At 41.3% G+C, this 22,126-nt stretch overlaps 1 protein-coding gene across 1 annotated transcript; it reads left to right on the top strand.

Annotated features, from left to right (window-relative positions):
• The first annotated feature begins 466 nt into the window (after positions 1 to 466).
• On the top strand, positions 467 to 1,892 carry LOC121770890 (protein FD-like). The gene is made up of 3 exons (XM_042167673.1): positions 467 to 974; positions 1,166 to 1,243; positions 1,623 to 1,892. Exons 1-3 carry the CDS (start codon positions 498 to 500, stop codon positions 1,692 to 1,694), a joined length of 627 nt encoding a protein of 208 aa, XP_042023607.1. The 5' UTR covers positions 467 to 497; the 3' UTR covers positions 1,695 to 1,892.
• The last annotated feature ends 20,234 nt before the right edge of the window (positions 1,893 to 22,126 follow it).

The raw sequence follows: 22,126 nt of genomic DNA, 5'->3' as shown, positions 1-22,126 counted from the left end.
ATGAAGGCGGAAGCATCACCGATTGGAATGAAGATGACCGTGCATCTAGCTCGTCCGGCATGTCGACCGAGACACCCGATAGATGGTTACCGTTAGGCTTCAATGAGGTTCTATCTAGACAGGCCTCAATGCGCAACCAACATGATCATGCGCAGCTCATGAGCGACATGATTGAAGAAGTGTGGGCTCGTAACCGTTGTCGCTGAGTTTGCGTTTTTTTTAATTCGCATTGTAATGTATTAATTTTTATTAAATAAAATGAAGTTTTTGAAATTCGTATTTTAATTTATTAGTTTTTTTAAATTCGTATGAATTTTGTAAATATTAAAAAAATGATGATGTAGCGCGCCATATGCGCCCCACTGCTGATGCCCTAAGAGGAGTTTGTGGTTAGCCTACGACGGCCCTATTACTATTGATTGTTATGCTAGGAAAAAAAATAGTACTCCACTTCAAGACACAGTTTGGTAACCCCAAATATCCAGACATACTCTTCCATGTCTAGTGAAGTGCTTCTTCAAATGTGGACAGCTTCTTCTTCTGCCTCCGCCTCCGCCTCCGCCTCCACCTCCGCCTCCTCCTCTCCCTCTCCGTACCTCCACCACCCCAAAACCATGGAAGAAGTCTGGAAAGACATAACCTTCGCTGCCTCCGATCTCCACCTCAACCCCTCCTCCCCTCGCGGCCTCATCCTCCAAGACTTCTTCTCCAAAGCTCCGCCGCCCTCCTCCGTCCCTTCCCACGCCTCTCCTCCTCCCCCTCCCCCCACAATGCTCACCCTCAGCTCCTCCGCCGCCGCCGCCCTCCTCTTCCAGCCCCACTGCCACCCCGCCGCCCTCGACGCCGTCGTCCCCGATGACTCCGCCGCCGGAAAGAAGAGGTTCCCTGATTTCGAAAGGAACTCCGGCGACCGCCGCCATAAGCGTATGATCAAGAACCGCGAGTCCGCTGCTCGCTCCAGAGCTAGAAAGCAGGAAACCCCTCTCTCTCTTTCTCTACTTTTTATCTTAAAAATTGAATCTTGCACCCTTTTATCAACAAAAAATTGAATCTTGCACCCTTTCATGGACTAAAAATTGAGTCTTGCACCCTTTCATGGACTAAAAATTGAATCTTGCACCCTTTCATGAACAAAAAATTGAATCTTGCAAGGAAAAATTTGCAGGCTTATACAAATGAGTTGGAGTTGGAAGTAGCCCATTTGCTTGAAGAGAATGCCAAACTCAGAAAACAGCAAGAAAAGGTGTGTGTGTGTGTGTGTGTGAATTTCTACACATTAGTAGTAATTTAGTTTTATACTACAACCAAGCCCCACCCCTCTGTGTATCTTTCTTCTCTTTTGCCAAAATTATGAAAGAATGGATGTTTTTTTACTCTAAAATTATTGGTGATTTAGATGTGCACATGAAAAGGTTAGATATTTTCTTCTCAAAATGGCATGTTTTGCCACAAAATCCCACTGCCCTGTTTTGGTACACTCTTGTTTTATGACACCAACAATTAAACAAGAAACTTCACTCTTTCAAAGCCTCTTTGACATTTTTAACTGTCCTTCCATTGAGGGAAAGACAGATGATTCAATTCAATCATTTATTCATTTGTTTGTTTCCATTTCATGTCAGTTTTATAGAGAAGCAGCTGCTGAGCACCAGAAAAGGAAGCCTCTCCATAGAACATCCACTGCTCCATTTTGAATTTTGAATTTTTTTTTTGTTTTTTTTGGTTCATGAAAACCGGTGGGAACTCAGTACTAATATTAATTATTAATTATTACTATAATGTCTCTAGATGTTAGAATGGATTTTCACTGGAGGGCCCTTTTCCTCTTTTGTTGATCACTCCTTTGGAATCCATCACCAAGATATGAATATATCTTCTTTTGTCACTGCAAACTACTGAAGCTGCTGCTTTTCTTTTCTTTCTTTTCTTTTTTTTTTTTTGGTGTGTGCTGGAAGAAGGAGAGAGAATGAGAGAGAATATAAGTGTACTAGGTAGAAGAGAGTTGGTTTATTGGCTGCTGCAAAAGTTTGGATTCTTGCTAGGAATGGCTTTTTCTACTTCTGCTTCATCATAATCACTTCTTTATTTTTTTGACCAATTTTATTCTTAATTTGATTATCACTGCTGCTGCATTTATATGCTGATTTGATGTTTTTGTGGCTTTTTTAATTTGTACTATTTCTATGAATTTTTAATGAGTGTTGATATAAATATTTATCGCTATAAATAATGGATGCATGTCTGATTTGAGTTGGTGTCAAGTTTCTCTGCTTTCGTCACTTATACTCTTTGTTTTATGTATTTGGATTTTGCTGAAAGCTACAGCTTTTAATTATAGAAATGTCATCCGCGACGCATTCCTTAGCCCGTCTCTTATCTCGTCGCGCAGAGACAAGACGGATAAGAGACAACGTAGCAGCCTTCCGTCTTCATCCCGTCTTGAAGGGACAGCTTGTGAGATGTCTCGCCACGCGCGTTGGTGACGTGACTAGCTCCGGTTCGTCCGTGACGTCCACTCACTGGCACGTGAGTGGGCATCGTTTTTATCCGAAAAAAATGTTTTTTTTTGTTTTTTTAAAAAATTCAGAAAAAAATTCAAAAAATTTTAAAAAATCCCAAAAAATATACTAGTCGTTTATAGACGTTTTTTACAAATTTTTTTTTAAGCCTCCAATTCCTTCTATAAATATCAAATCATTCCCAAAAATTAATCCATCATAAAAAATATTTTTTTTATTTAAATTATGTATTTTTAATTTTTTTGGGATTTTATTAATGATGTTTTTAATTTTTTTTAGAATTTTAAGTTGTAATTTTATTTTATTTAATGAAGTGTGTTTTTATTAATTGAATTTGTTGGAAATAAAAATAAAAAATGAAATTGAATAAATAGTTAAGGGATGAGATGGTTAAGAGACGTATAAGAGATGGAGGGTTACCGGTGTTGTTTCTTAGGTAAGAGATAGATTAAAAAGTACAGTGGGACTTATGAATAGTTAAGAGATGAGAGAGTTAAGAGACGGATAAGAGAAAACGTTGCGGATGGATACTCCTATATTATAACTTTTGGTATATTGAGAAAAGATTTTGAAAAAGGAAATGAGATTTTTAAATATGATGATGCTGTGGTTTTTAGAAATAATAGCGTTGAAATGGTGTTTTGATCTGTCTTTTTATAAAGTTGATTTCAACCAATATAGTACTACTCTTATTTAATTATGGAGACAATTATACAACTATTTTGTCTGGTGTTGCGTATGATTGAACATGTATCCAATGAAGAGTAATTACTATTCGATATTTATATTAATAATAATAATTTGAAGATTATAAATATATTATCAACAACATGTAGTCAAAGTTGAGCGGGGATACAAAACTTTGCTCTCACATCTATACTAATCTTGTTTTAATGTTGTGACCATGACTAATTATTTTTGATTTATTGTTTCATTTTTAAAATATCACCCCATACTAATTTGGAAATTGTGATACTTTCCAACCGTCATTAAGCATATCATTTCACGGTCCTAATCTAAAGATTCTTTTAAACGTTTTGAAACTAAGAAGATATCTGGAGGATATTATTAGAATTAATCATTCGTATTCTTTTTTAACTTGATATGATCAAAATCCATTTACTGCATTATTGAAATTGAATAAATAAATGATAAAATGGGTTGGAGGTAGCTGCATCCGTTCCTCATATATATAGGGCTCGGTATAAATTTTAATTATAACTAGTAGTATTAAATAAGTACTGAGATTTCTAGATTTTGGTATTGATGTAACTGCGGAAATTTACTTTTGTGGCAACTACTCGAGGCTGTACTCGAGGCTGTACTCGAGGCTGTGTGGAATTTACATCTCCAAAAGTAATACTAGTACTAATACCAAAAAGAAAACATATATTCAACTTTATGTTTCCACACATGGTAAATGGTATGAATAAATTAATGGTCTCACTTATATATATTAGTTTTATAATATATGTGATGAAATAAGTTGGTGAAATGCATACTTACTATTTATAATAAAAATAAAATAGGACTTTTATTGTAGAATGAAAGGTGGATGAAAGGAGTAATAAGTTACCATACATCCATAAAAAAGATCTCATACTAATAGCAAGTAAAATGAGTTTTTAGATAAAATTGATTAAATAAAAAAGAGATTTGATAAAGTATGTTGCATTACTTCATATACATAGTTATTATTATAGCAAACCGCCTTAAAGTCACAAACTTTTGCTATATTCCGGTTTTTCACACGAATTAAAAAATTGGCGTATAATGTCACAAACTTTATAATTCGTCGTCATTTTCTATGACGGATTTTCCAACTATGAAGCCAACTGGCGTGTCTTTTTCAGCTGATGTGGCTGCTAAGTGTGTATTGAGTGGATGATGTGGATGACAAATTTTAAGTTGACTTTGTCTTATCATCCCCCACCACTCCTCCTCCCTACTCTCTTCCTCACCGCCGCTGCCGCCCAAGACTCCGATCGCGGCCCCAACTCCACCATCACCGGAATAAGTAGGATAACTATAAAATTGTCCTACTTCACTCGTCTGTGTCTTTCAGAAGACCCTACTCCTAATTCACTAGTAATAACTCCAAAACTAACCCCATTTTTTGGGAAATTCTATTGTTCTCACTTTAATATTTTAAAATTTTGAACTAAAATATTAATAATTAAATCATAAAATTGCATTCATAACGATACTTTTTTTTAATTATCATTTTTATTAATATTTAATTCTATAGTATTTATTTAAATTGATAAAAAAAAGAAACTAAATGATTCGGAGTAAAATTTAGGAATTTACTGTACATAATTAAAATATAAAAAATCACATTATTTAAATATAAAAAAAACAGTCAATTTTTTTGGCTGTGCATTTGTTCTTCACGAAGAGAAGCTCATGACTTTGAGGTTCTCATAATTGAGGCACTAACCACTTCGGATAGATGCTAACAATGATATATTTCGTTCGGTCAAACAGGAGTAATAGATTTAATGAACACTGACCACTTCAGATAGATGTCATAGGCCAAGTAGTGGCTTGTATTATAGAGTTGGTGAACAACCCTGAATTCGATAGTCGGTGCCATGTCATTGCAGGTTTTACTAAGATAGGTGATTGGTTTGGGAAGTTGATGTCATTGTTCGACCCTAAAACACCAAAAAAATACATGTCAGATTCACAAGCGTTGGTCAGCAACTGCTTCAAGATGATCATTGGATGTATGACCTTCTATCTATTGACTTGACTGTTGGTGAAGGAGTCTCATGCAGAAAAATATTTTTTTCATAGCAAGTGCATACATTCGATGTTACCTGACATCCTGAAAAGGTTGTGATGTCTCTCGTTCATATTCGTCTTCTTAAATGTGTATCATAGAACACTTTAGTAAGTGATAAGGCTCGTTTCATACATTGATTTTTGGTTGGTTTTACGTGCTTTTCGGGGAGGTTTGCTGGGTGGCCGTTGGATCAGTTAAATTGTGCCAACTAGCCGAGCAGACACAGATTCAGCAAAATGAAGTAAAAATGTAGAAAAGCCATCCAACTGATCAAGAAAAGTTATCAAAAAGAGCAGGCATTGCAAGGACTAGGACAGAGGAGAGAGAATTCAAAGATGCCCTTCAATGTAAGGGTACAAATATCAACTCATGAAGATATACCCTAGGGATTGGAACTTGGAGCCGTCTTATATAATGGGAGGAACATTGAAGGGAAAAGGGAGCTTCCGATCCTACACACAGTCAAACACACAATCCTTAGAGAGAGTTCTCAGCTGAAGTCCGATCCACACTCCAGAAAATGCTCTCTGTCTCCTAGCTCGGGGGAGGGGGAGCACCTTAGTTCCAGCCATTCTAATCATTCAATCGTTGTTTCACCGCTCTAGGAGCGAAGATACAATCTTTAATTCCGTTTTGCATCGTTTTAATTTCATTTTCTTCAAGTGTTTCTGGTGTTTGAACAATTTAGTTTAAGGATCTCATAGCAAGTGCATACATTCGATGTTACCTGACATCCCGAAAAGGTTGTGATGTCTCTCGTTCATATTCGTCAATCATTGGGTGTTCTACATCACATGTCTTCTTAAATGTGTATCATAGAACACTTTAGTAAGTGATAAGGCTCGTTTCATACATTGGTTTTTAGGTGGTTTTACGTGCTTTTCGGGGAGGTTTGCTGGGTGGCCGTTGGATCAGTTAAATTGTGCCAACTTGTCGAGCAGACACAGATTCAGCAAAATGAAGTAAAAATGCAGAAAAGCCGTCCAACTGATCAAGAAGAGTTATAAAAAAGAGCAGGCATTCCAAGGACTAGGACAGAGGAGAGAGAATTCAAAGATGCCCTTCAATGTAAGGGTACAAATATCAACTCATGAAGATATACCCTAGGGATTGGAACTTGGAGCCGTCTTATATAATGGGAGGAACATTGAAGAGAAAAGGGAGCTCCCGATCCTACACACAGTCAAACACACAGTCCTTAGAGAGAGTTCTCAGCTGAAATCCGATCCACACTCCAGAAAATGCTCTATGTCTCCTAGCTCGGGGGAGGGGGAGCACCTTAGTTCCAGCCATTCTAATCATTCAATCGTTGTTCCACCGCTCTAGGAGCGAAGATACAATCTTTAATTCCGTTTTGCATCGTTTTAATTTCATTTTCTTCAAGTGTTTCTGGTGTTTGAACAATTTAGTTTAAGGATCTCTTAGTTATTTCATTGTTGGAGTTGAATATTGTCATTGGATGTTTTGGATCTGGTTTTATTCTGAAGTTATGGAAGTTTTCGTTGGAGTTTTTGTTTGATCTTGTGATGTTGAACTTTTTTTTATGTTTTGTTGGATGCTTTTCGCAATTGGTAGTTGTTTAGAACCTCTTAGATCTAGCTTGTTAGCGTCTGATTTCGTAGATCCATGTCTGTTAGTGTTTGATTTCGTAGATTTGGTTCGTTCTGTTTTAGAATTGCATGATTCTGGCTCGTTTCTGCTAGTTCGGCGCTTTAGTTGATCAGTTAGCATAGATCCATTAGTTCTTAGCTTAAAGTTGGAGGGTAGTTAGAAATCAGATCTGCAACTGCTTTATGCTTTTTACTTTCACAGTTTTTTCTGCCAACTTAGCTAGTTTGAGAAATATGGTCCCCTCCAGGGGCGGAGCTACGGTGGGTCCAGGGGGCCCTTGGGCCCCTCAACAATTTGAACTTTTCCTATATATAATTTATTTATACGCAATGTTTGTTGTACATGGCTAGCGCAGTTGGTATTTGAATTGGACTACCACATTAAAGGCCCGAGTTTAATACCCAATAGCCTCATTTTTATTCAGTTTCCATTCACTGTTTTTTATGGATAAATCCATTTTATTTTTATTTTCTTTTATTTTTAATTTAATTTATACATATCTAAGAAAAAATATATTTTTCAATAGATCACTATAGTATCATTGTTTACTTTCATTTTAAAACTTTAATTAATGTACGACTAAAGAGTAATTCTACATTTTTAAATCTCATAAATATTACTACATATAGTATTATTTATTTTCGTTTAAGGGTTTGTTGATTTCTCACAACTAGTAATTTAATGTACATTTTTTAATTCAGAGTAGTGAATTTTAAACATTATACATAAATAAATATATTTTTATATGTATATATTTATTACTTCTAGATATTTTTAATTTAAAATTATTAATTAATGAATTTTACCTTCTAAGGATAAAACTTAATTTAGATTTACTTTGTCTCCATATATTTACAGTTTCTGTTGTCCGTCTTCTAATTTTTTTTCATTAACCATCTCTTCTGCGGCTAATTTTGACGATGTTGACAAAAAAGAAAAATAACTATTTAAAGAAATTTGGGCCCCCATCGTCAAATTTCTAGCTCCGCCACTGGTCCCCACTCACCTTTTCATCTTGTCTGCCTATTTTAGGAATTTTTTTAGCATGATCTTTTAAAAGCAGGTGTTCCTAGTTGCCTTAGTTCAGATTCAAATGTTTGGTCATGTTTAGTTGTTGAGCTTGTTTGCATACGTTCCAGCCTAGTTGATCACATGCTCTCACACCTCTATTCTTGTGGGATTCGATCCTTACTTCTCTATGCTAAGTTTTAGTATCTTGTGGGTTAAGGTTTTGAAGGTTGCTTCGGATTGCGCGTCCGACAACACGTAGATAGGTCCAAATAGTCTTTGTTAGGGAGTTTAAACAAAACGTGGATAAATCGGATGTCCTGAAAGGCGTGAAACACTTTCAGATCAAATCAATTTGGCTGTTCTACCAATATTTGATCGGATACAATTCAGGTTTCGAAGATATTCGTATGCAGATTCTGTGCAACTTTGAATCCAGAAATTGATCATAAGAAGAGGCTGAAAACGAACAGTCGCGTCTCTTCGTTTCATAACTGTTTTAACAGTTTTTGGCGGGAATAAGAAATTAAAAAATAGTCCTTCAGCTCGACCCCAGCCAGGGGCGGTGCCCCCGAACCCTGTCTAATCATAAGGAATTCAAATAAGTGTACACTCCGCACTTCCAACTTATTTGATGTCTCATTATGATCACGTTGATCAATCAAGTTAATCCAATTACACTAAAATATCCAACAGTATGCCTGATCAGTTCACATATTCTCATGCACATGCATCGGACGTGGTTTGGTCTAGTCAGTCTGCGATTATATCATTCTAAAGAAGCGTGTTTCAATGAGAGTTTCGACGATAATGTTTAAGGCTCGCCCAACCCATTTTGTCTACGATGTGCAAATACTCTTCAAATTGGTCTAGAGCTCTGTATCGTCGAGAGTCCCGCCGCAATAAGGTCGTCGCTAGAAATACCCATCACATCTTGGGAACTTGTTAGTTATGCGCATGAACAACAATCTGCACATACGGAACTAGTGTCGAAACACAATTGCATCTCATCGGGGCTCATCAGACAAATAGACCTCGATGAGGCATCAAGTGATATTTTCAAGCTCTCGATGCATGTATGCCCTCGGTATTGGAGGCCTCAGCAGCAGCACAATCGTTCTTTCAAGTACTTGTGTGAAGAGCAGATGAAAGAAGAATAGATGACTTTGGAAAAATTTTGATATGCGAGAGATATTAGCTATTTATATTTTGGGAACTAAAAATAAAAATGGAGAAAATGCCAAAATACACGTTGGAAAATAATAGAAAAAATAAAAATAAACAACATCATCATACTTTATAGAACTGGTTTTTTTATTTAATTGTTAAAATTTTAAACATTTTATAATGTAAGATTTTATATTTTATTTTATGGAACAATTTGTGAGCCGTCACAATGTAGTAGAGTACTTGTTTGGAGGATCCCCATAACCGCGCTTAGGGAAAATGGAAAAGCACACATTTATGTGCTTAAGCACAACGCTACATGTCCCTAAGCATGTGATTGATGCATGTGTATCATGCATAAGCATGTCATTGCATGCAATTTTTTGGGGCTCATCGTCTTCCAGACTCATCCCCGAACTCCGCTTCATCTGATTGATGGCGCTCTCCATGTATTTTGGGTCGGTTGCCTGGTTCCACTGCACCATGAAGTCGAACTTGGTCGCTTGGATACGAACAACATCGGTTAACTCTGCACTGGAGTTGCAGATTGGACTTCGGAGGACCAGCTTGAAACTCCTCTCGACATCCGCGACGGCGGCTGGGAACTAGTGGAGGCGTCTCATCGACATCGTCCTTGAGGTCGTGGGAACCGGACTACTGCTATACTTGCCAGAGACCCCAAGCCTCATCCGTTTCAGCCAGCCTCCATCCTTGAACGCAATTGGGGGATTTATTCAGCTCTACATAGGCATTCCAGTACTTTCAATTGCCCGAATCGACTAGGCTCAGGGAACTGCTGGTACGACAACGATTTGACATCGTCTAAGCTCATGCCGCTATTCATCGTGCGGGAGTTTTTCTCGTAGATGCCGGAAAATCAGGAGACACGGCCTTTATCCTGTCCCATTGCTTTCTGAAGTTCTTCAGACTTGTAATACTTCGCACCATCCGGCATCAATGCTTCGTAGCTCATCGGGATGCGAGTCCACAACCTGTCATTACTCGACCGAATCGGATCATCAACGACAGAGACCCACGCCTTTGCAAGAGCAGTGCACTCCTCCGGTTTTCAGAACGTCCTCCGGTCCTGATAGAGTAAAGGCCGGAAATCACTTTGAGCACAAGGGGTGCTCGTGAAACTGACAATATCAGAACAGGAAGAAACTCTTGGCTTTATTGAGTTGAAATGAAATGGAACATGCACGAAGATAACAAAGGGAAATAGGCTTGCGTCTGAATGACTTTCCAAGATGATTTGAGACTGACTTTCCAAGATGATTAAATCGTCCAGAAGACTCACTACTTGTTAACAATTGGAGAACGAATTGATCGATTCTTGTTGTGAAAAGGAAGTTTTATTTCACTGAAACAATTTGGGGAAAAATTGAGCTACAAACAGAATGAATTAGAGCTTTAACTAATCGGCCCTTATTTAAACAGAAACTAACGGCTACTTTAATCCAACGGCTAGGATTAAAACTAACTATTTAAACTCCATCTGACGGCTGCTGAAACAAGCTATTTTACCAGCCGTCTAACTTCATTTTTTGTTGAATCTTAGCTCCAGATTGAAGCTCCTTCACGCCAGCATTGAGCTATCACTTCTCATCACAAACCCCACCTTGATTGCTCAATCACTGACCACCTCTCTTCTCCTCAGCCCCACCAGCTTCATGCACAACAGAAACTTCTCCTTTGGCAACGGTTTGGTTAACATATCAGCCGGATTCTCTGATGTGTGAACCTTGAAAACTTTCACACTCCCCTTCTCAGTCTCCTCCCTGATAAAATGATACCGCACATCAATGTGCTTGGACCTCTCATGATAAGCCTGGTGCCTTGCCAGATATATGGCACTATTATTATCGCATCCAATGGCTATGGCTTCCTGCTCTATCCCCAGATCAGATAACATGCCTTTTAACCAAAAACTTTCCTTTATAGCAGCAGCTAATGATATAAACTCTGCCTCAGTTGTGGATAATGCTACCACACTTTGAAGATTTGATTTCCAACTTATGGCAGATCCATACATGGTGAATATGTATGCTGACTGTGACTTTCTGTTATCCAAGTTCCCAGCAAAGTCCGAGTCACAAAACCCCATAATAGCATCAGCTCCACCTTTATCATCTGCTCCAAATAATATGCCTACATCACTTGCACCCTTCAAATACCTCAAGAGCCATTTTAGTGCAGCCCAATGTTCCTTACCATAGCTTGCCATAAAATGCTTGTCACACTGGTGGCCTGAGCAATATCAGCTCTTGTGCTAATCATAGCATACATAATGCTTCCTATTATGTTAGCATAGGGAATCTTTTGCATCTCCCTAGCTTCAGCCTCACTCTTAGGTCTCTGATCAATGCTCAGTTTGAAATGCATAGCTAGTGGAGTAGCAACTGCCCTCATGTTCTCCACCTTAAACCTCCTCAGCACCTTTGAAATGTAATCAGATTGTGTGAGCCAAATTTGTCTTTTAGCTCTGTCTCTGACAATATTCATCCCCAAAATCTTCCTTGCAGCTCCAAGGTCTTTCATTTCAAACATTTCACTGAGTTCATCCTTCACTTCTTGAACCACTTCCTTGTTCATTCCAGCCACAAGCATATCATCTACATAAAGTAGAAGAAATGTAGCATGCTTGCCTCTTCTTCTAATATACACACAAGAATCATAGCTGGATCTACAGAATCCAATCTTGATCATGTAGTCATCAAAAGTCTTGTTCCATTGCCTACTTGCCTGTTTCAGACCATACAAGCTTCTTTTAAGTAGACAAACTTTCTGTTCAGTTCCTGGTTTGATAAACCCCTCCGGTTGGGCCATGTATATGGTTTCCTCCAATCCACCATGTAGGAAAGCAGTCTTTACATCAAGCTGCTCTAGCTCCAGATCAAACTTGGCCACCAAGGCTAGCAACATTCTAATTGAAGTGTGCTTCACAACTGGTGAAAACACCTCATTAAAATCAACCCCATGCTCTTGAGTGAACCCCCTTGCCACCAACCGGGCTTTAAATCTGATCTGATCACCACTTGTACCTTCCAATTTCTTCTTGAAAATCCACTTACAGCTGATCACCTTCCTACCATCTGGTCTATCAACCAATATCCAAGTACCATTCTTTAGCAAGGAGTCTATTTCTTCTATCATTGCTGCCATCCATCTCTCCCATTCTCTGCTTTGCATTGCATCCTTATAGGATGATGGCTCTGCGTACTCAACATCTTCACTTACACAGAGGGCATAAAACAACATTTCAGAGTCACTGAACCTGGCTGGTAGCTTGATCTGTCTTCTGGCTCTGTCTCTGGCCAACATATAGTTCTTTAAGCCATTCTGACCTTGATCCCCAGTATCAACAGACTTCTCAGACTCCTCAGATCTCTCTTGCTCCACCTCAAGGTCAGTATTACTGCCAGCATCAGCTACAGGTTCAGTGCTATCAAGAACCACCTTCTCCTTAGTCAGGAATGGCATTTCTGCCTCAGAAAACACCACATCCCTGCTAACCACAATCTTGTGATTACCTGGTTCAATGCACCACAAATGATACCCCTTTACTCCAGGCTGATATCCTAACATTACACACCTGATAGCTCTAGCATCCAATTTACCTTGCTTTAGATGAGCATAAGCCTTACATCCAAACACCCTCAGGTCTGAATAGCCAGCATGACTGCCATACCACCTCCAATCAGGTGTGTCACCTTCTATACTAGATGAGGGACATTTATTGATGAGTTTCACGGCCGTGGTTGCAGCCTCGGCCCAAAATTCCTTTCCAAGTCTGGATGACAGAAGCATGCACCGGACCCTTTCCAAGATTGTTCTATTTGCTCTCTCGGCAACACCATTCTGTTGAGGATTTAGTGGCACGGTCCTATGTCTTTTAATACCTTTCTCCTTACAAAAATTATCAAACTCCTTCGATAAGTATTCTAGACCGTTATCAGTTCTCAAACATTTAAGAACACAAGACTTTTCCTTCTCAACTTCAGCACACCACTGCCTAAATTTACTGAATGCTTCTGATTTATCCTTTAAGATGTATATCCACATCTTACGGGAGTAGTCATCTATCACACTCATGTAATACTTGCCACCCCCAACAGAAATCACAGATGCCGGGCCCCAAAGATCACTATGAGCATAATCGAGAATGGAGGTTGAGGTATGCTTACCCTTAGGATAAGGCTGCTTCTTTGATTTTCCAAGAATGCATTCCTCGCAAGGATTTGAATCTTCTTGTTGCTCACTGCTCTGAATAATTCCCTTCTTGGTTAGCTCCTTTATCGTGCCTTCAGCCGCATGAGCAAGTCTCATATGCCAGAGCCTATAATCATCCAATCTCACTGCATTGGCTTGTGCATTTGGAATTTCAACAGTAGCCAGTAGGTAATAAAGACTACCTCTCCTTTCTGCCTCCATCAACACCCTCTCACCCTTTGTAACCAGCATCTTTCCACCTGTAGAGCCAAAAGTGTAGCCCTTTCGCTCAAGAAGTCCAAGTGAGATAAGGTTCCTCTTAACATCTGGTATATACCTCACTTCACTGAGTATCTTCACTGATCCATCATTCATCTTCAGCCGGATCTTGCCGATACCCCGAATGTTGCAGACTTGGTTATTTCCTAGTATCACTGATCCTGTCATTTCTTGGATCTCCTCAAACCAATTGATATTGGGACTCATATGAAGGCTACATCCTGAGTCCATGATCCAAGAACCTCCCAAATCACCATCCATAACATTTAGGATTTCAGGAGTGTCACCTTCTTCAACGCAATCAGTGGTAGGAACCCGATTTCCACCTCCATTCGCCTGCCTTTTCTTCCAAACGAAACAATCCTGCTTGAGATGACCTGGCTTTTTACACCAATAACACGAGCGAGTTTCCTTCTGATCACTCATAGATGCCTTCTGACTGTCCTGCTTTGGTTTCTGGAACTTTTTGTTGTTCTTGAACTTCTTAATGTTCAAGCTCTCCGCCACCACTTCAGATTTCACTGCAAACCCTTTATTATGCAGCTCTTTAGCCCTTATGGCGGATTGAACTTCAAGAAGCGTGATAGTACCCTCACGACCATACAGTATCGCATCCCGAAGTTGATCAAATGATCTAGGCAGAGCGTTCAGAAGCAATATCGCCTTGTCTTCATCTCCTATCGAAACGTCAATGTTCTCAAGATCATCGACCGCCTTATTGAAGTCCTCAAGTTGCTCCAATACACCCTTCTCATCCGAGAACCGATAGGAATATAACCTCTGTTTCATGAATAGCCGGTTCGCCAACGACTTGGTCATGTACAGATTTTCAAGCTTTGAGAAAATCGCGGATGCCGTCTTCTCCTTCGCGACTTCTCGGAGAACTTTATCTCCGAGACATAGCACAATCGCACTATGAGCCTTCGCTTCGATCTCAGCTCGCTTCAAGATCTCTTTCTCATCAAGATCCACTTTCTCCCCTTCCTTCGGCTTATCCTTCTCTCCACCTGCCTCCAACGCCGACGCAAGTCCTTGATGAATTAGCATAGCCCGCATCTTCATCCTCCATAAGCCGAAATCGTTTCTTCCCGTGAATTTCTCAGCTTCAAATCTAGAAGCCATGGCACTTCGCAATCTCACCAACAAACCAGAAAATCAATCGCGCCTCCTTCGTAGTTCCCACAGACGGCGCCAATTTGTTAACAATTGGAGAACGAATTGATCGATTCTTGTTGTGAAAAGGAAATTTTATTTCACTGAAACAATTTGGGGAAAAATTGAGCTACAAACATAATGAATTAGAGCTTTAACTAATCGGCCCTTATTTAAACAGAAACTAACGGCTACTTTAATCCAACGGCTAGGATTAAAACTAACTATTTAAACTCCATCTGACGGCTGCTGAAACAAGCTATTTTACCAGCCGTCTAACTTCATTTTTTGTTGAATCTTAGCTCCAGATTGAAGCTCCTTCACGCCAGCATTGAGCTATCACTTCTCATCACACTACTTATAGGTGATTAGTGTAACAGAAATTACTACAATAAAGGAACAAATTAACAAGATTGGACTAATGACTGTTGGGATCTTCAAGCTGTTGTAACCACTTTATTACACCGATTTCTTCCCATCAGTTGGCCAAACTACTGCCTCCATATTTTCCTTTTTAGTTGGCCAAACAACCTCCCGACTTCCTCGTGTATACACCATCCACTCTTTGTTCGTATGCAACGACTCACCGACAACCTCTTTCCCCCTCCGCCTCCCCTTTCCCTTTCCCCTCCCCCTCGGAGTATCATTCCCCATTTTCCCCCTCCTAGTTCCCCTTCCTGTCGGCTAAGGAGTTTGTTCCCTGACCGGAGAAATACCCAACTCCTCCAACGAGAAAGTCGTTGTTGGTGTACTCAATGACCGGTGGAGTAGGATCCTCCGCTCCAGCGGTCAAATGGTCCAAGTTGGACCGATAGACATTGTCCCTAAACGACGATCGGGGAATCCTCGATCTATTGCCTCCGGCGTTGCTCACACCGCGCGCATGCCGCGCATGCCGCTGAAACCCCACGAAACCCCCGAAGAACCCCGGAAATCCACCCATACCGCTACCCATGTTGCCACCCATGCCGCCGGTTACCCCCGGCGTTCCCCCATCCACCCATGTTTCCACAGCCCATATGGCCGGAGGTCCCCCACCTGCTAATGCCACTGGCATTTCCGCCGCCCATTCCGTCGGCGTTTCCTCCACCTCCGCTGGTGTACGAAGTTGGCGTTTGTGATTCGCCATAGATGGGAGAGTCATTGTCATGATTCATTATATCTAGACAGAATGAGAGAGGAAGAAAAGATGCTAGTTACAACAAGTGGTGTTAATAAAATGAAGTGCATATAGAGTTAAAATAATAAATAAATAAAATTAAATATAGGCGTTAGCTGATCGCTCACAGCACAATAGGCGCCTAGCGATCGGCTAACGGGTATCATCCTTTCCCGACCTCTCGTCCGTTCCTCACTCGTCCTTGCCACTATCCGATTGCAATAGAGGAGTAGCCGAGCGCTCTAGCTACACGCCAGCGGCTAGGGCGCCGGCTAGTCTACTACTGTCGATGCTCTTGGGCTGGGCTATTGCTAGGCTGTTGCTAGTCCACTTCCATTGTGGATGCTCTTAGGGTTAAACATATTTTGTCTGCAGCGCCTCCTGATAAGGCTCGTTTCATGCATCGTTTTGATGATGCTTAAATGTGCTTCTTAGGGAGATAATGCGAGAAAATCTAAGTTTTAGTGCGCAGGATATCACTTGATCAAGCAGTTAAGGCACATTGATCAAGTGGATGCAGATGGAGCAAAGGTGCCAGAAGCCATGCAAACTGATCAAGTGGACTTGCCAAATGAAGTGGGCATCGCAAAGAGTACGATAGAAGAGAGAGAATCCGAAGGTGCTTTTTGCTGCAAGGGTACAAATGTCAAATCATAAATGATATGCCCTAGGGATTTGAGCTGGTAGCAGTTGATAAGGCTAATTTCATGCATCGGTCTAGGGGTTTTATTTCGTGAAATTATTGGGTCTAACGCATGTTTTAAGCCAGGTGTGTGAAGGTTTTCGCTAGATCCAGGAAAAGAAGAGGACGCTTGCATAGTCCTAGGAAACTGGCGAAAGAGCGGACATTATGAAAGAAATTGCTTGACGGAGGAAGCCTCGGAGTTGAAGGGTAGAATAGGGATTTCTACGAAGACTCTAGAAGGCTATGTCCGCATCTATAAAAGGAAGAAGCATGCAAGCTGGAGGGACCTTCTCGGTGGAGGCCTCACGAACAGCCTGTTGCTCAGTTCACTTTTCACATACTTGGTTCTAATTCGCGGAGGATCTCGGGTTCGCGCTGGGGTTCACATTTAGCTTTCCGATAGTGTTTGTGGGTTGTAACACCGTCCTTCTTTAGGGCGAAGAAACAATTTATTTCTATTTTTTTTCGTTTCTGCTGAATTCGCCGAGCTTCGCTGTTCGAAGCTCGGTCCTCTTTTGTTTCTGGATATTTCTCTACTTTTATGCAAGTTTCGTTTTCACTTACGTCGATCGTGATGATTTCTGTCGATTGATTGTGTTTACTTGAATTCTGGAGTTGGATTGTTGGAGTTGGTCATTTTCTTGGTTATTTTCTGGATTATTGCAGGTTAATGGTGAGATCTGGAAGAATGGAGTTTGTTTGTGGATGAATCGGGGTTTTGTTTTGCTGATGTTGTGGAGTTGTTTGTGATTGTTGGAATTTGGAGTTGATCGGAGCAGATCTGTGAGAATCGGAGTTATGGAGTTGATTTTGTTGGTTGTTGAGTTCGGATGGCTTGGATCCGGATTGGATTAAGCGATTGAAGTGATTCTGAGCAGGAGTGTTTTGATTTTATGCCTAGCTTACGTGTTTTCATTTCATTTCGCCTAGTTTATGTAGATCTGATGTATTTCCGATTCATAGCAAGTTTCCGGCGTCCAAATCTTTATATTCTGTTTGAATCTAGGAGTGTGCTCTGTTTTCTTCATCTGCGAGTTTAGTTTAGTTGCGAAGGTACATGTCGTAGTTAGTTGGAGCATGGGTTGGTTATCTGCAGCTTTTTACCGTACTTGCTATTTCTGGAAATATGGTCCCCACTGTTATTTGCTTACTGTTTAGCTAGATTAGGTAGTCGTTTGCTTAGTCTAGGGAGTAATTGTGTCTTTCGGTATTGATGTCTGAATCCAGTAAGTTTTCTGTGTCCTAGGTCTAGCGTTTACATTTCTTGCCTAGATCTAGTGGTAGTTTAAATCTCAACCCCTTTGTGTGGCAGCAGCCGTTTGTTTCCATAGTCTCTTAGCACTACTTTGCGAATCCATCTCTGTGGGATCGACCCCACTTCCCTATACTAATTCATAGTATTCGGGTTGAGGGATTTATTTTTGAAGGGGAGTCGAGTGTGTCCAACGACAAAAACACTGTAGTTCTCTAGAGTTCCTGGACCCAGTGATCCAGTGGATTTAAGGAGCGTTGTGTCTGGACCGAGCTTTGCATTAATTCTCATATGTGCACACTCGCTTACTCCTGAGTCTAGTCATTCGACATTAGAGTCGAGTGAGACCTCACTTCAAATGGCGCCGTTGCCGGGGATGGATGGCGTGCTTAGTGTTAGTGTTCAGAGTCTGTGGTGTAAATAGTTTTGATTTGTTTTCTTTCTCTTTTGTTTGCAGTTTATGAGCAGAGGCTCAAGATCTACCTACTGGAGCAACTCATCTGGGTGAAAACACGGCCAGTTTGATTGGCGGGTTAAGGGTACAGTCTCTACTGTGACCACCAGATCAGGGTTCACCAAGGGAGGTCCGTTTCCGAGTGAATTTACTAGCGACGAATCTTGGACGTCATCAGGACGCGAAGATCCAGAATCACCACCCGAATCAGAAACAGAGTCAGAAACAGGGGAAGCAGAGGAAGTAGCCATGGCGCAGGTGGTAGACCCGGATCCAGAAATCGGCTCTCTCACTGCCCATTTAGATGGAGAACCAGCTCAAGCTATAGTGATGAATCCACGCCAGAGGACTATCGAGATCAAGACAAACGTACTAGGCATCTTGCCGACGTTCTCTGGGCGTAGAAATGAGTGTCCGTATGAGTTCTTAAATAAATTCAGTAAGTTATGTGGTATTCAGAAGAGGCCGAATGATGCAACAGAGGAGGATTATCGCCTACGAGCGATTCCGTTTACCTTGAAGGGGGAAGCTAATACGTGGCTATTGAGGTTGCCTCCGGATTCTATCCGCACGTGGAGGGACTTCAAGTTAGAATTCTTAGATTATTTCTTCCCATCCAACAAGACGAATGCACTTAAGAAAGAAATACTAGAGTGTAAGCAAGATTACGATGAATCGTTGAGTCAGTATTGGTCGAGATTTAAGGGGTTGTTGGATGCATGCCCGAATCACCGAATGATAGAGGCAGAGACCTACTATCTGTTTTACGAAGGAGCCACTCCCGAGTCAAAGGACTTAATGAACTCCTCGAGTGGGGGAAATTTCACAAGAAAAAAGGGAAGTGAGGCAAGAGAGATCCTAGGGAAGTTGATTGACGCTAAGAAGGCGTACGATAACCCTAGGAATGCAGTGAGAAGAGGATCGGTGCATGCTGTGAGAGAACAAGAAGATGACAAAGTCGAAGCAAGGATTGATAGGCTCGAGAAGGCTCTTTTGAACGTGATTGAAAAGGCGATTCCACTGGCTTCACAAGGAAAGGAGAAATCTCCTGGTCCAGGAGATAATCAAATTCAACAATATTACGGGACCCAGGAAGGAGATTATCAGGCCCAGGTCAATGCAATGGGAAGTTGGAATCCCGATGGGAGCTGGAATCCAGGGAGACAGAGAGATGCGCCCTGGAGAAACCATCCAAATTTCAGATGGACTGACAATGAACAGAATCAGCCGGCACCGCAACAAAGTCAGCAGTTTGCACCTCAGCCCGAAAGACAAGGTAATTGGTCAGGAAGGAATCAAGAGGGGCAGGGCAACTGGATTAATCGGAACCAAGGAGACCACTCGAGCTGGGGAAACAGGAATCAGAGCAGTCAAGGGAACTCTTATGTACCCCCACACCAAAGGAATTTTCAAAACAATTACCAGGGCCAAGGAAATCAATACAATAACTCTTCAGGCGGTCAAGGAAACGCTCGTCAGAATCAAGCAAGTGGACCGACCCTAAGTATCGGCCCAGAACCCAGTCAGCCACCGAAACCACCAAAAAGTATCGATGATATGGTGCACGACCTCGTCAGTTCTCAGCAACATATGCAAAACAACCTGCAATCGAACAATGACGTAGTGCACAAGCTTCAAGATGCTCAACAGGAGCAGAAAGCAGCCATGGATATGCTGGCTAAGCAATTGTCCCAGATAGCTACTTCTTTGTGTGATATGAGGGGAAATGAAGGGAAGATTCCCGCCTCCGTAAGGCCACCGGACAGAGCTAACATAAGTCAGATTACCTTGAGATCCGGGAAGGGATATGATGGGCCAGTGGTAAGAACAAAGGAGGTGACAGATCCCAAGGAAGACAGGGAAGAAAAGGATACAATTCCTAGGCTAAGACACTTGGAGGGAGGAAGTCCCTTGGTCAAGGATGACCTTAAGACAGGAGATTTAGAGAAACCTTTGCCTAGATCAACTGAACCATTCTTCCTCGATCCAGAGCCGGAGTTGGAAGATGAGGCAGTGGGAAAAGAAACTGGAGAGTTATCAGCTGAAAGTTCTAACGGAGCAGGGAAGCGACTGAAACCCTTTCCGAGTCGGGGGGAAGCCAAGAAACAGAAGGAAGAACCGGTAGACTTCATGGACATTTTTGGGAAGTTGGAAATCAATCTGCCATTCTTACAGGCCCTGAAGATTCCAGTCTTTAGCAAGTTCATCAAGGAATTTATAGCTGGGAAGGCTAGGCCCAGTGGGAAAATTCTGATATGCGAGAACGTCTCCGCAGTGATTCAGAAGAGGAAGATGCCTTCAAAATGCAATGACCCAGGTATGTTCACCTTGCCCATCTCTATTGGTGATGTGAGAATCGAGCACGCTATGTGTGATTTGGGTGCGTCGATAAATGTGTTACCACTTTCCATATACAAGAAATTAGTGGGGGTAGGCATGGTAGACACGAGGGTTGTGATTCAACTGGCGGACAGGTCATGCATCTGTCCTGAAGGGATGCTTGAGAATGTGATAGTCAAGGTACATGACTTCTTGTACCCTGCTGATTTCCATGTGATTAAGATGAGTGATAATGAGTCTGCAGAGTCGGGCGGAGTACTTTTAGGGAGACCCTTCCTACGTACCGCTAAGATGGAACAATTTGCCTTGATTATAATGGGGAGAAATACACATTCAGCATTGATGAGGCAATGAAGAAACCTCTTGACGTTGAAAATTTGCATGCTATAGATGTTATTAACCCTTTGGTCCAAGAATACCTTGAGACGGAATTAATGCAGGAACAGATTGAGAACTCCGGGATGAGTCAAGCCATTGACAGAGAAGTGGCCAGTTGGTGTCAAGCAATGAACACAAGCGAGTTATCAGATGAGGAGCTAGCTGAAGCAATTCTAAAATTCTGTGCAAATCCGGAGCTAGCTAGGTCAAGGAATACACCTTATGTGGCGAGTGTGGAAGGTTCTGCTGGGTCGAGGAAGGGAATGACAACGGAAGTAACAGAGAAAAATCCCTTGCCCCAGGAAAAAGATGTTCCCAAGAAAGAGTTGAAAACACTTCCACCAGGCCTAAAGTATGCGTATCTAGAGGAGAACGAAACTTTCCCTGTGATTATCAACAGCAGCTTGACCGAGGGACAAGAAGAGGGACTGCTGAAGGTAATCCGAAGAAACAAGAAGGCTATTGGGTTGACACTCTCTGACCTGGTAGGAATTAGTCCAGATTTGTGCATGCATCACATCCGCTTGGAGGAAGGAGCAAAAGCCTGCAGAGTTCCTCAACGCAAATTGAATCCTAACATGAGGGAGGAAGTGCTGAAAGAAGTATTGAAACTACTCTCCCTAGGAATCATTTATTCCATACCAGACAGTGAATGGGTGAGTCCAGTCCATATGGTACCCAAGAAGTCATGAATACAGGTGGTCAAGAACGACAAGAATGAATTGGTGCCCACCAGACTAGTTACTGGGTGGAGGATGTGCATCGATTATAGGAAGTTAAATGAAGTGACCAAGAAAGACCATTTCCCTCTACCTTTCATTGACCAGATGCTGGAGAGGCTAGCAGGCAAGCAATACTTCTGTTTCCTAGACGGGTATAGTGGGTATTTTCAAATCTATGTGGATCCCGAGGACCAGGAGAAGACAACTTTCACATGTCCTTTCGGCACGTACGCTTACAGGAGGATGCCGTTTGGCCTGTGCAATGCGCCAGGCACTTTTCAACAGTGTATGATGAGTATCTTCTCGGATCTTTTGGTGGACTGCATTGAGATTTTTATGGACGACTTCACTGTGTACGGGAATTAATATGACTCATGTTTGGCTAGTTTAGATATAGTAT

Source organism: Salvia splendens, chromosome 16 (assembly GCF_004379255.2).
Source record: "Salvia splendens isolate huo1 chromosome 16, SspV2, whole genome shotgun sequence".
NCBI classification, from domain to species: domain Eukaryota; kingdom Viridiplantae; phylum Streptophyta; class Magnoliopsida; order Lamiales; family Lamiaceae; genus Salvia; species Salvia splendens.
The sequence above is the reverse complement of the archived record's forward strand: the minus strand, read 5'-3'. Positions and strand labels throughout refer to the sequence as shown.

What these genes read in the sequence shown, in the direction of transcription:
- LOC121770890 (XM_042167673.1), top strand. Translation starts at nt 498, where the DNA reads ATGTCTAGTGAAGTGCTTCTTCAAATGTGGACAGCTTCTTCTTCTGCC. An exon ending in GCTCCAGAGCTAGAAAGCAG is followed by an intron (nt 975 to 1,165) that starts GAAACCCCTCTC and finishes AAAAATTTGCAG; the next exon opens with GCTTATACAAATGAGTTGGA. An exon ending in TCAGAAAACAGCAAGAAAAG is followed by an intron (nt 1,244 to 1,622) that starts GTGTGTGTGTGT and finishes ATTTCATGTCAG; the next exon opens with TTTTATAGAGAAGCAGCTGC.